Source organism: Haliotis rubra, unplaced genomic scaffold (assembly GCF_003918875.1).
Source record: "Haliotis rubra isolate DU_JTF1 unplaced genomic scaffold, ASM391887v1 Scf429, whole genome shotgun sequence".
NCBI lineage: Eukaryota > Metazoa > Mollusca > Gastropoda > Lepetellida > Haliotidae > Haliotis > Haliotis rubra.
The window spans coordinates 266366-280892 of NW_025767112.1; the positions used below are offsets into that span (position 1 = coordinate 266366).

The 14527-nt window shown below is 40.0% G+C and overlaps 2 protein-coding genes across 2 annotated transcripts in view; one reads left to right on the plus strand and one right to left on the minus strand.

Annotated features, from left to right (window-relative positions):
• Positions 1 to 5148: 5148 nt before the first annotated feature.
• LOC124288901 (KRAB-A domain-containing protein 2-like) lies at positions 5149 to 12051 on the minus strand. The gene is made up of 4 exons (XM_046725489.1): positions 11717 to 12051; positions 11159 to 11589; positions 10311 to 11011; positions 5149 to 5163 (listed from the first exon to the last, which is right to left on the minus strand). Exons 1-4 carry the CDS (start codon positions 12049 to 12051, stop codon positions 5149 to 5151), a joined length of 1482 nt encoding a protein of 493 aa, XP_046581445.1.
• A 1765-nt stretch (positions 12052 to 13816) lies between these two features.
• The window catches only part of LOC124288905 (NAD(+) hydrolase SARM1-like), a 33032-nt gene continuing 32321 nt past the window's right edge, over positions 13817 to 14527 (plus strand). The window contains 1 exon segment of the mRNA XM_046725496.1: positions 13817 to 14091. Within this exon segment, the coding sequence (XP_046581452.1) occupies positions 14022 to 14091 (70 nt within the window). The 5' untranslated portion in view covers positions 13817 to 14021.

Consider the following 14527-nt stretch of genomic DNA (forward strand, 5'->3'; position numbering starts at 1 on the left):
ACTATGCTTTTATCAGCTATTTTTTCATGGATGTGGAACCGGCTTTATCGCTATGATTTCCTGTGATTCATTTTCGTGGGCGGTTTGGTTTTCGTTCTTTACTTTCAAAAACTAAAGCAGTGGTATCTAACTAGACAAGGGTCTAACTAGATGCATGCACATCATGTTTTGACAAACGTATCGGAAAGAGTGCGAAGCATACATAGTACTATAAGTACTATAATTCTGACGTGAAAGGGATTCAAAGAACAACACACCAATACTACCTTATGTCGAACACTGTTCAAGCTCTGTCTGTGGCATACGTTGTAAATGGCAACATGCGATGGATATCAGTTTGACAGTAGCTATTGAACAGTACAGAAATCAGAGCATGATAAATTAGTGGGACGTATACGACATGTGAAGGCTTAGTGTAGTTGGTAATATAGCTTATTCACTCTTTTGAGAACTGTACCAAATGAGAAGGAATGCACGAACTTGTGGCCCTGGAGCTTGCAGTTATACACCTCCTGGGTCAGCAATCCGTGTGACTCTTCTTGGCCTTGCCTGGTCCCCTTCCTTCGTGATCTTCGGGTCAAACAAAATGCTAATCTTCAAAACAAAAAAATCCACTCCGGAATAGGCAAATGCAAGGAATCGTGGAATATGAAAGGCGTAACAAACAACCGGATACCCGGGACGGGTGGGTAATTCTGATAACAGGGATTCACTCTGAGCTACGTGTTGGCTTTAGATACGAGTTCCGAGTTGTATTTATACTACTGGAATAAAGTAACTGTGCATTATTTGATGTTCTGCCAATTTGTAATGCAAAAAGTTATAGCATAATTTGTAGTGTTTTCCTTAATCACTTTAACTCTTGATAGGATAATATCGAAATATGTATGATTTGACACTAGGCATCGTGACACGCCCTTGAAGACATGTGGTGTCAAAAGTCAGTTCACAAATTCAGTATCGTGTGTGTCCATCATTGGCGTTGATGCAGTTTTGACAACGACGCCGCATAGACGGCACTAAGCGATTGAAGAAAGCTTGGGGAATGTTGTTCCGTGTCTGAACCAACGTTTGTCCCAACTCAGCTGACGTCAATGGCTGATTCGGGGTTTGACGTAAACGTCTCTCCATTTCATCTCAAGCCTTCTCATACCATAACCCTGCTGCCAGCATACCGCTCAGCTCGCCGTCTGCCATCTGAGCTTTCCAGATGAAATCTCGAAACGTCAGTGAATAAAACACCATCCCAATCTCGTCTCCTGTACCGTAGATGCTGCCTGCACCAGGCAAAATGTGCCTGTTGGCGCAGACTTTGACGTATTTCAGGCCGTCGGGCCGGATGTTGAGCTCAGTCCTGGAACCGATTAGACGTAAGCCAGGAAAGGTCTGAGCAGTAAAACTGGCAATCTCGAATCGATTCCTTAGATGGATCAGCTGAATGTGGTTGTCTTGCTGACGTGACGTCACGCGTCCAAGGCAGATATCTCGTGTTCCCATTATGTTGAAAATGTCTCCATAATATAAGATCGTGATTCGATGGATACTAAAATGTCTGGCAACTTCATTTTGGGGCCATTCTGTTCTCCAGCATACCCACCGCTAATTTTCTGTAAGCCGTGACATTACGTAAGCCCTACGCATAGTTTAGGTTGAAATTAACATGTTTTCCACAACATTCAGAGGCTAGAGAATAATCAATTGTTCTTCAATGTTCAATATCAGATGTGTGAACTTCAGGTGTCAAAAAGCATGCAAAAAGTGAGTAAGTTCATTGAGCACAAAGTGCACGTCCCACAAGCCGTACGTGACATCAAATTTCAGTGCTTTGCTACATGTTTATTTTAGGTTTATTTCATAACTTTTCAAATAGCTTTTATTTTCTGCAATTTTATGTTATGCACAGGTACTTTTTCCGTTAGTATAGTTGGATATGAGACTCTTCTACAGATGTGAACATATGGCATGATACATTCGTGATGCTTTTCACAGCACGAGCCAAGTAGGACCAATGATTTGTGACTACGAGTCTTTGTTGAGAAACATGAAAAGACACCTTCACTTTAAGGAACGTGTTACTTACACTAGTTCGCTTTGAATTTAGGTAGATATATACATCTATGAAGTTTAGGCCTGCCTTTAGAATCCCTCACGAAATAAGCCCACGCGAAATCAAACATATTTGTATCTTTTTGTTTCACAATATTGTTGCAATTTCCCGACTTCACTACCTGTCCCTATGATTAACTGTGACGTTGCAATATTTTTGTACAAAAGTATTACACCGACTCCCTCGACTATGTTCTAATGGCGACAGAGGTCATACTTGCCTCAATAATTGTTATTGTTTTGTAAGGCTTCAGTGCAGTGTTGTCGAGGCCCCCCCTAGCTCAATCGGTAGATCGCGGGACTTCGTAAGTTCGATGATGATTTTAAGGTGTGTGTGTGTGTGTGTGTGTGTGTGTGTGTGTGTGTGGTTCCACCCATTTTGTTCTTGGGAGCTAGGGGTCAGCAATTTTGTACACACGTACTAGGGGGGGGGTGGGTTGTCCAGCAATTTTGTACATAAAAATATGTTTAAAATCATGCTTAGAATTTACGGGAAGCGGAGGGGAGTCATTGATTTTGTACATGACATGCAGGGGGTACTTATTTTGTACATAAATTTTAGGGGGTCATTCACATTGTACATGCTTCTCCATATAAATCTCCATCACCCCCACTAGCCATAAGAAAAAAGTTAACACACAAAATACAACTTGAATTATTTATTTCACTTTCCTTTTTGTTTACAGAGCTACCTGATTCAACAGGTTTGAAAATTGTGAATGATTTGGGTTCAACAGCACTTGCTTTCTTCGATATTTCTTGCTCAATATTTAGTTGAATGTCCCTTTGTAAGCACTGAAACATACATCAGTGAACATGTCATTATTAGTTGTATGAGTGATCGTACAGAATACATGATTATATGTGACGTTCTGATCTGGCACTTCTGTTATAGTTTAAACAGACCAGATCTGAGAAGTACAAGACAATATACTGCTAAAACACATAAATTATGCATTAGTGCCTGTTAACTAACAGGTTTCATTATAAATTGTATGTTTGTGATACTTATCCTATCTCACTTAGAGCACTTTCTTTTGTTCTTTTGACTGTGGAGTAGAAACCACCTGGAACAAAGTTTTCAGCCTCTCTGAACAGCTCCCAGGGAGTGGGCGATCACGAGTTACATGATTTCTTGTCATATTACTTATCAATGGACAATGGACCGAAAAATGACAGAGCTAAGAGACAGGAGTAGTGCTTTGCTCGATTTCCAAACAGGCCCCAGCTTCAAAAGACTTTTTGGTCTTCAGTCCCAAATAGCAAGTTCTGCCCCAGCATCTACACCATTCAGGTGAAAGGCAGAACACCTCTGTAAGCTCTGTTTAACATTCTGTACTAAGCCTAAGCAGCTGACCCTCGCTTATCCCTCTTAAATTTAGTCACTGATAAACAAGGAACACAGGAAATTTCGAACTCTGCAGAAGATTAGGAGTTGTTATTCGATTAACCGGACTGCTCACAAGAGCAGAGCATAGTGAGTATAAGTCTCACCTCAGTGTTGGTGTACAAGGCTGGACACTCAAGCCAAAAGTCACCAAAGATGACTGTACTTAAGCACCCCACCATACCACTGAGAGAGGTAGATCAAGGCAAGATACATAAAAATTGTTTATTCTGTATGTACTACGTAGCATCAGATCCTGTGAGACTTTGGGGAGACAACACAATCTGTGGTGTTCGCCTGTGAATCGGAATCGATGCAGTCCCTGGACGTCCAATATGGACAAGTCATGAATGTATAGGGACACCATGATCAATTTTAAGGAGCAGTTGCTGTGAAGAGCTATGGTTGAGGATACTTGAAGGATGGTAGACTGCATGGGTTGGGACTGGGTTGTGGAATGGTGACCCTTGTCGTGAATGTATCCCCCGAGGATTGGTGATAGGAAGGAACATCTCTGAGAGGTCAACACATGACATCAACACTGACTGAGTTTAGTTTTACGCCGCTTTTAGCAATATTCCAGTAATATCACAGCGGGGGACCCGAGAAATGGGCTTCACACATTGTGCCCATGTGGGGAATCGAACCCGGGTCTTCGGCGTGACGAGCCAACGCTTTAACCACTAGGCTACCCTACCGCCCCCAGTCCAATAAGAGAATGACTACAACTGGCAGTCACATGATCAATCGGGACAGTTCTCATGCTCTGCATTACCTTCCAGAGACGTTCTTTATCAATAACTGGAGCAGGGCTGAAAACTTTATATGTTCTAGGTAGTTTCCACTCCATGTTCAAAAGAGAAAGCCTTCAACGTGAGATTGAAACAATTAATTTGATTAAACATTAAAATGCCAAATTGCATCAAGGCTTGTTGCACATCAGCTTCATTTAAGGTGCAATGAATGTATGCACAGACTGAAATCTGAATGTGGCAAGTAAAGACAGTTGTTTAGGAGTCAGTTAATTGGCTTGTATAGTTTACTGTAATGCACTCTGATGTTAGAGGACAGGACAGTATGCCATCAACGTAACTTCCTGAAACTCGAAACACATTTGTTTTGGTTTCTAAACATTCAGAGAGTTATCATTATTAACATTCAGAGACTACAACCTGTAATACATCATTGCCTAAATCCTGCATGTTGGTTGTTGTAACAGTTTAACTAACACCATAATACCAAATTTCACTAGTAACTGTTCCCAATGAGTTGTGCCACTATCGCCCTGCCCAAACCATTTGTACCCAATCAGGTTACATCACTGGTAGGGATGTAGAAGACAATATACAAGTTCACATGACTTGTCAGCTGAACTAGAAATTTAAGCTGTTCTTCACCACCATCATCAGCTGGGGTAGCCTTGTGGTTAAAGCAGTTGCTTGTTACGCTGAAGACCCGGGTTCGATTCCACACATGGGAACAATGCATGAGGCCATATCTGGTGTCCCCTGCCGTGATATTGCAGAGATATTGCTAAAAGCATTGTAAAACTAAATCTCACTCACTCACAACCAGCATCAAAATGATGGCATCCACATGTATTTAATATACCTTTTTCCACTTTTTTTCATCAAGAAGTTTTGTCTTCTTTGGTGCTATGTCAATTCTTCCTGAAATAGAAAAAAACATATATCATAAGTATATTGTCAAACTAGTGAAATCATGATTCACCAATGCATCACCGGAAAGCTTTACCTGATACAATACAGTGATTGAGTGAGTTTAGTTTTACGCTGCACTCGGCAATATTCCAGCTATATGGTGGCAGTCTGTAAATAATCGAGTCTGGAGCAGACAATCCAGTGATCAACAGCACGAGCATTGATCTATGCAATTGGGATATGATGACATTTGTCAACCAAGTCAGCGAACATCAAACACATACCTAAAATAGCATCATGGATTTTGATGAATGCGATTTAAGAACCTGCCTTAGAAATTTACGTTTCCAGTTTACTATCCAGCTATGCATACAAAAAGTGTGTGAGATATGCATAGCCCTTATTCCGTATATACGTGAAATACAACTAACATGAATACATATTTGACTCGTCATCACTCTCCCGCTATGTTCAAGTTTAAGACAAAACAATGACTCGACCCATTATTTGTTCTTAAAGGTGGCTATAGTTTTTGTGAGGTCATTTTATAGATACCATGGCTGGGATTGTTTGTTTGTTGTTAATGCAGCACATTGCAGTACTCCAGCTACAGGAGAGTATGTAAACATCAAGTTTGGACCAGACAAACCAGTGACTGAGCAATGTTTTACATATTGATTATATATGTATATATTGATATAGGCATCATCCATGTCACCAAGGCTGACCACCGGATCCTGATACTCGCATCTTACAATAATCATGGGTTGCTGCATCCTCGATAATCTCCTGGGTATACATTACGATAACTCTTCAATATACCCTGGATGCTTGGGGCGATGATTTTATTACCTCCCTTGGCTGGCTTTTTATCCAATCAGGTGCCTACGCTGGGAACTTGAGCGTACCAATCACAACTCACTTTCGCTTCTTAAATTATCTAACGTTTAAACTTGGCAACACAACTGATGCAGAGGTACTCTGAAAGAGTTTTTAGTTTAGTTTTACGCTGCACTCAGCAATATCACAGCTATATGGTGCTCGGAAAGACTGACTGACTGACTGAGTTTGGTTTTACGCCGCATTTAGCAATATTCCAGCAACATCACGGCGGGGGACACCAGAAATGGGCTTCACACATTGTACCCATGTGGGGATTCGAACCCGGGTCTTCGGCGTGACGAGCCAACGCTTAACTACTAGGCTACCCCACCGCCCCACGCTCTGAAAGAAGTAGAAGGAGTTCTTTCATATATTTTTTGAAAGTTTCAGATCTGTGAATTTGTCTTTATTATTTCCCAAAAAATTTGAGTAGCACTGCGAACAAACCTTCGAGACTGTGACCACTATCTTTGTTGACACTGGCAAGCTCGGTTGTAACGGTGGCTTAGCTGATAGGCTACTGTGAGAATGTGGAGCCAGCCAAGGGAGGTAATAAAATCATCGCCCCAAGCCGAGGATGCATCCAGGGTATAGTGGGGAGTTATCGTAACGTATACCCTGGAGATTATCGAGGATGGGGTTGCTGAAGACCATTTCTAACCTGCATCTTTGCGTTTGTCAAAAATGTAATGGTCAGCGAGCATGGGCACTATACACATTTACCGCTTCTTACGACAAGCTTGGGACCCATCTTAAATGGAATTCCCTTGAGTCCATTTGATATTGTCAATGATTCCATGTACATTACATTTACAACATATCTGGGCATTTTGATTTGATGTAAATAGTCATTGTTTATGTCCCAATATTCTTAATGAATGGCTTTGTTAAAAATGCAAGCAGAGTAAATTTCCTGTCTGTCCTCACACCGGAACTGTCTTTCTGATCAATGGGGTAAGGTACTCATTTCCAATGAAAAAAATCAACAAACAAAGACTGAAAAAATTCTTAGGGATGGAGCCCCTTTCCAATCAAACATATGCAGGAAGATAAGAAGTGATCTTCAGCAGCCCATGGTAGTCATATGATGCTACTAATGGGATCAGGCAGTCAGGCCTACTGACTTGGTTGACACATCATCGCATCCCCATTGCATAGATTGATGCTCATGATGTTTTTCTCTTGGCTGCCTGTGGTATTCAACAACGAACAAACCAACCAATCACACAAACACCTCTTTACAATCCAATGTAATCTTTGGGAAATCTGTACAATGTGTTTATCGATGTTGTGATCGAGTTTTGCTAAGAATAATGGCTACTGTGGAAGCAAATGAAGTTTAACAATTGGGGACTGAGCATTTTGTGGACTCTGTCTCAGAACGGGTTGTAGTCAAAAGGGCCTAAGGACAAAAGGGCCAAAAAAAAAGTCAAAAGGGCCGTAAAGGGCTGAAAAATAAAAATGTAATAAATTACATACTAAAATAGTGTAAATAGTGTTTAGTTTGTTGTTGTTATTTTAAATGGAATTTGAACATGAGTCTCAAATGTTTTCATTGTGAAGTGTCTTGACTCTGTGTCATGACTAATCGGTCAGTTTGGTTGTTGTTGTAAGTTTTTAATCCAAATATAATTAAAACATGGGAGTCTAACGTTTTTCTTGTAAAGTAGATGATGAGGGCATCGTTACAGAAGCTGGTTGATCTCTGTGACTACATGGAGCGACAGTGGATGGGTCACTCGATCTTCACAGTGGTCAGTTGGTTACTTAGTTATTTACTTTATTTAGCGTTGCATGCACAACTAAGTTATTTCGGCGACGGGGTACCGTAGTACACTTATTAAGAAATGAAGGTGAACAAAAAAAAGTATAAATTTTTAAAGAATGGTGTTACAACCCCCCCAAAAAAAGAAACAGAGTATTAAAGGAAATTAAATGGAAGGCCGAATTAAAAAAGTAAGGAAAAAAAATGAAATAAGTAAAGAGTAATAGAGATTTAGAATTTAATATAGATGTGGTATAATAGTGGTTATTGTTATTGAACGAATGAACTTGTGTAAATTACCATTATATCATTTTTGTTAATTATGTGAACTTGTGTTAAGTAAATTAGGAACTATATGTATTGCCATTACATGTAAACTTGGCTACATGCTTGGCTATTACCATGCCATTACCATTTTATTAATGTTATGATGATATTATGTTTCAGTGCTATATGTGTCAATAAATAATGTATAACCTTTCTAAATTTTTTTCTGTTCAGCCCATATGACTAGGAATAAGGCCCTTTTGACTTTTTGTCACGGGCCATTTGACTTTCACCTCGGCCCTTTTGACTTTTTCCATCGGCCCTTTTGACTTTTTCCATCGGCCCTTTTCACTTGGCACTTCTCGGCCGTTTTGTCTTTCGGCCCATTTGACTAGTTCCCTCTCAGAACAGACATGGGAGTCCCGATCACCCTAAACCTGACCCTGCTGCAGTTTTAGAGGTTACAATTTTATCACTTCTCTATTGATCATTTCCCCATATGTATACTTCCCCACACTGTCATTTCTGTGTGGGACAGTACATCGCACTGACATTTCTCACCATGGACCTTTCCTCACACAGATTATACAAATGATATAAAAACCATCAACATATAATACATTTATATCAATTTTGTTTACAACTGACAAACTAGAACAATATATATGTCAGGGTAGAGACTGCGATCTGGTAGAATCGGAGATTCTACCAGTAGAGATTGCGATCGGAGTCTCTACCAGTAGAGACTGCGATCAGAGTCTCTACTGGTAGAATCTCCGATCCTACTAGTAGAGATTGCGATCGTAGTCTCTACTGGTTGAATCGGAGATTCTACCAGTACATTTTCCAATTCAACTGGTAGAAACTCCAATCCTACTAGTACAGGCTGCAATCGCGTCTTCAACTGGTAGAAACTCCGGCGTGATCTGTGGGTAAACAACAAAGACACTTTTTCTGAACAGTACTATGCATTTTATTCAGATATAACACTAGACTGTTTCCACTTCTACAGATATATTAAGGACTAAAAATACAAATGTGACTTGAGAGATCATATAACAATATACATATATTTTACAAAACTGATTACAAGCAGATCAATCAATCAGTGTTTGCCCTAGGCATAACAATTTAGAAGTCATCATGAGAGGGAGTCATGGACATTTTGGGGAGTCAACTTCTTTCATCAAGAGATCAACTGTTATCAGGGTTGAAATACCCCATATATTAGTGTGCCATGGCACGGTCATTATTGAAATGGCACGGCTAAAAATGTTTCCGGTGCCCTTTTGATACCCCTGATTTTTCAGAGACATAACTCACATTTAGTCATTTAATCCCCAAAACAATTATTTTTTTTCCAAATTAAATAATACCATACATATGTGAATGCTCATAAACCCATTTCTTTATTTAACAATAAATTTCAAAAGATCATCATCATTGTCATTTATTCAAAAACATGTGGGCATACTCAATTTCTGAAAGGCACACCTAAAATAATCAAAAGTACTAAACTTTATTTTGGCACACGTTAGTTGTTGATGGGTGGCACTTTGTTGAGCATTTCATTCCTTGTTTTTTTGCACCTACATCTGTTCGTTACACAGCTCCCCTAGCAAGAACATACAGTTGATCCTTGTGTCCTACTTGCTGTCCAACCATTGTTCATTCTTGAAGCCTGGATGAGACTGATTTCGTCAAGACTGTGGACATCCTTATGCTCCAATGATGGAAAAAAAACATTACGCATGTCAACCAGCTCTTCCGGACCAAAGGTGTTTCTCAGACGACCATGTGCTGTATATAACTTGTATGTTGCATCTTTCCCTGCACCTTGAACTTGTAGGACCTTGCATGGCAGAAGTCGAGGGTCAGTGTTTGTGCGATCCACTTCGTGAATGCGTATTCCAACAGTGTCCCCTTCACTGAAAGAAGTAATTTCTAACTTGGCATCATAATTAACTTTCACTATCCTTTGTGTACTCACTGGCTTCCTCAGCTTACTGCTTAGCCAATCATGGCAATTATGTTGTTTCCTTTGTCTATTATGTTGTTTCATTGTTATATACAGTATATATATGCAGCTCCTACACTTCATGTATCACTCTTGCTTGACAACGGTACAAGAATCTGTATCGAAACGTCGCACTCACGAAATAAAGAAGTTGTTATCCATAAAACTTGTTCTATATTGTACGTCTCAACTTCTAAAATGCCACTCAAACAAGTCATAATTAACTTGCTGTCTGTTGGCTGCTTTCAGATAGTTGTCTGTTGCAATTTTCCGTACCTTACTGTGTGGTGTGTCAGGCTCTAGTGGAACTGCTTGAGTGATATCCCAAACGATGAACTGGCCAACAGAAAGTGGTTCATCAAATGGGTTACCTCCAGCTGGAATGAAGTCCGGATCCTCCACAGTTGTTATCTGGAATACTCCCTGATGTTGGGAATCAACTGTTTCACCATGTACTGTGGTCCTCCCAAACACTTTGGTTCCAGTTCCAACTATTTTTGCACCATCCAGAAGCTGGTACTCCTGGCAAGAATCACTTGGCTGGGATGTGGTCTGGATGTCTGCAGAATCACTTGTAGTCTGGTTTGTCAGTGGGTTGATGGGATCTTCAACTTGTCTGCTCTCCAACTGGATGAAAAGATCTGTTAAATCATCCTCATCTTGAATGCCCTGCTCATCCAGTATTTCCAGTACAGCACAGTCAGTTCGAGGAGGCTGGCCAAAGACGACTTCATACGGTGACTTCCTGGTTGTTGAGCTAGTAGAAGTGTTGATTGCATATGTGACACGAAGAAGACCCTGGACCCAGCCTCTGTCCGGGTTTTCCTCCATCCACTTGCCGAGTTTAAGCTGCAGATCTCCATTCCCCCTCTCCACACAGCCCTGTGATTGAGGATGACGAGGTCGCCCATGAAGGATGATCATACCTGGAAGAGTACCACATAAGTTTTATTAAAATGAAAAATACGGAACATCAATAAGAGTTATTATTACTGACAAATGTGACATGTGTTCAATCAATAAGAGTTGCATTTAAAATACTACTAAACCACATAAAAATCATTAACACTTACCAGGCCAGTCCTTGCAGAGGTCGTTGATGACAGCAGACACAAATTCACGCCCATTATCTGACTGCATAATCTGAGGACAGCCAAACAAGCAAAAGGTCTGGACAAGCTTCTCTGCAACTTCACCAGACCGCTTGGATGTCAAAGGGTGTGTCCAGCTGAACTTGCTGAAGTGGTCACGCATATGGAGGATCCACTTGAAGTCACTATCTGGTCTGCTGGTCATGTCGATTAAGTCAATCTGGACACGGGTCAGGAATCCAAGGGAGATGATGGGCTTCCCCGATGCAGGTTTCTTGAGGGGGATGCGTGTAGAACACTCATGGCAAGTGCTGAGGAAAAGTTTTACCAAGTCATGCCTAATCCATGAGTAGTTAGCCTTGATCTCATCCCATGTTTTTGCACGTCGTGAGTGACCAACTCTTGTGTGACAGCTGCAAAGAAAAACAAGAATGGAACTAATGTCATTTTCTGTTTCATTCAACTCAACATTAAGAAGCATAATATATAAATCAAATAATTAATATAAATTATAATGAATACTGTAAATATATAACATACCGTTTAACTGTGTCAAATATCTCCTCCTTGGTGATGACTGGGCATGATGTTTTCTTGCAGTAGAGAATCCTCCTAGACCCTATCTTTTGGAGCTTGAAGTGCTTAGCACACCAGAACTTGAAATGGCTGCCTGCTGCACACTTTACACCCTTATCCAACTGCAGAGCTTCCACAGCTTTCTCATATGTTTCTTGGGTGATGCAAAATGTTTCTTGTTTCTTCTTGTCAAGCTGTGCAATGTGGTCATCCAGCAGTTTGTAAAACTCGGCCTTCTGTTCCTCCATTGTCGACTGGTGTGTGGTGATCTCTATGGCCTTAACTGAATACTGGTTCATGCTCAAATCTATTCACCTTATATAACCATAAACAGTGTGAGTAACACCTCTGACATCTGACGTACCTTCAGCCCAGTATCCATACACTTAGTTAAAACAACAAAATGATTTCACCTTTGACTAATTGATCCATGAGAGTAAGGGGTGAACAACACAAAGATAAGCTGGATTAACAGTTTGAGATTAACAGATTAAGACTGACTGAAACTGAGTTAACGACATATTAATTAACTTAAGATTGGTTTGTTTAAACATATTATATTTCGAAAGAAAACTGAATTGTTAAACAAGCATGTTGGCTTATTGTAACACTGCTCCAGGAAATACAGAATTGGTTTGTTGTTATAAGCTATAGGTGTATTGGCATGTCGGCATTTTGGGAGGATAGGTGTAGGGCAATTCCCCACCAGGTCATTACCCCATCTGCCATATCCCCACCTGGTCATTTCCCCACCTCTTTGGAAAGCAGTGTTTTTATAACAATTACTGATCATAAGTTTTGAAATACATCTGAATGAACTTCCTACTTTTAACTGAGACTTTGATAACAAACATTTAACACCTCACTGTAAACAATATCAAAATAAAAAATAAAAATGGTTTGTAACACTGTATTTACATCATGAGACCAAGCTGCCAAATTTGGACTCCACTCAAAAAAACCAAAACAAAATACCTTACTCCAAAACAGACTTAACAAATAAAGTTAACAAGATATTATAACAATAAATAAGTTCAATTATAACTGGCAAATAATAGGAAAACATTATCCCCACTTATTATACTTGCTTGCATAAGCTTGCACTTGCTTGCACAGGTTATTCCATATAATCGTAGTCTCTACCAGTAGAGACTACGATTGCAATCTCTACTAGTAGGATCGGAGATTCTACCAGTAGAGACTCCGATCGCATAGGTTATTCCATATAATCGCAATCTCTACTAGTAGGATCGGAGATTCATCCAGTAGAGACTCCGATCGCAGTCTCTACTTGTAGAGACTCCGATCGCAGTCTCTACTTGTAGAGACTCCGATCGCAATCTCTACTGGTAGAATCTCCGATTCTACCAGATCGCAGTCTCTACCCTGACATATATATAAACATCTATTCTAAATTCAACATTTCAGTTTTCACGAGGCAGGGGTAAGAAAATCGGTTAGAGTTCCGCCCGTAATCCACGCTTGAAATGTTAGGGTAGGTGGTGACATCTGAATCTTTTCAGAAATCTTTCTACTCCCCTAAACTTCTTAACCCCCTTTAAATACGGGCGGAAATCTCTCCGTCCGGACCCTCGTCATTGAGATGTGCGCGAAAACTGATAACCCGAGTGTATAGTCCGTTTGCTGGTAAAAAGTCAGTTGTCGCCTATTTCATATCAACCTTTCTTGGGCCCTGTTTTCCGTGTAGGTTGCCTCTGCTTTTTTTCTGCTATTGTGTGCTGATTTTGTGAACTTTTTCATCCCTTGTGCCATTTTCCCTTTAGCCAAGCACCATCCAACCGGAAGAACTACCTGTGTGTTATTTTCGAGTCAAAAGCTGGACGGGAATTATGATATGAGAATGGAGTGACTAAATTACCTTGTTAGGCAATACTGATACCGATGCCCGATGCAAAGGATCACGTTTCCAAAAATAAATATTGAAACGACCAAATACACATGGTGGTATTAATGCCAGCCCTTGTTATGTCTATCGTGTCTACTTTTTGTAAAACCCCAACGGAACAAACTACTTGGGTAAGGGGGCGTTCGCCTTAGTCCTTTTTTCAGGAAATCGTAACAAAATTAATTTATGATAGAATGCTTTGTTGGCACTACATATATATATGTTAACTTCTCTTTTTGGATATAGTGACAATTGTTAACAGTAATTTATCAATGTGTGAATATTTCAGGTTGATTATTGACTACCTTAGATTTTTGGATGGAATGGTCCGTATGAACATAAACAAACCTGTGGACATGGGGTATGAAGTGCATTAGAAACATACAAGAAGCGTTAAGAAGGTGGATTGCTCATGTTGTAATAGCTCTGAAAGGTAACTTTAGAACAAATATAAAAATTAATGTATGAGTTCATAACATTCACCGTTATCCGTAGAAAACGTGACAGTGCAATGTCTTGCTAGGAGCATTGATTCCTGATCCAGACAAAACAACACACAGAATTACCATGAATGTTGACCCTGAGATTGTCATTATATTTATACCGTGTCCTCCTCTGTCAAACACACACACCTAACCCCCATTTAGGAGGTAACAGGAAAGTGAAGAATGGCTGTCTTACCTCAACATGTTTAATGTTACATTAATGCTTCAAGAGCTTCACAATATATCACCCAGAGGGGGCAGTCTTGCATCTGTATCCTTGTGTTTTGGGTTTTCGGACACTTAAGAAAATATGTTGTTATCCCGATTTGACATTAACAATTGTTAAATGTGCCACTAATATATAAAAGATAACTATCCTAAACA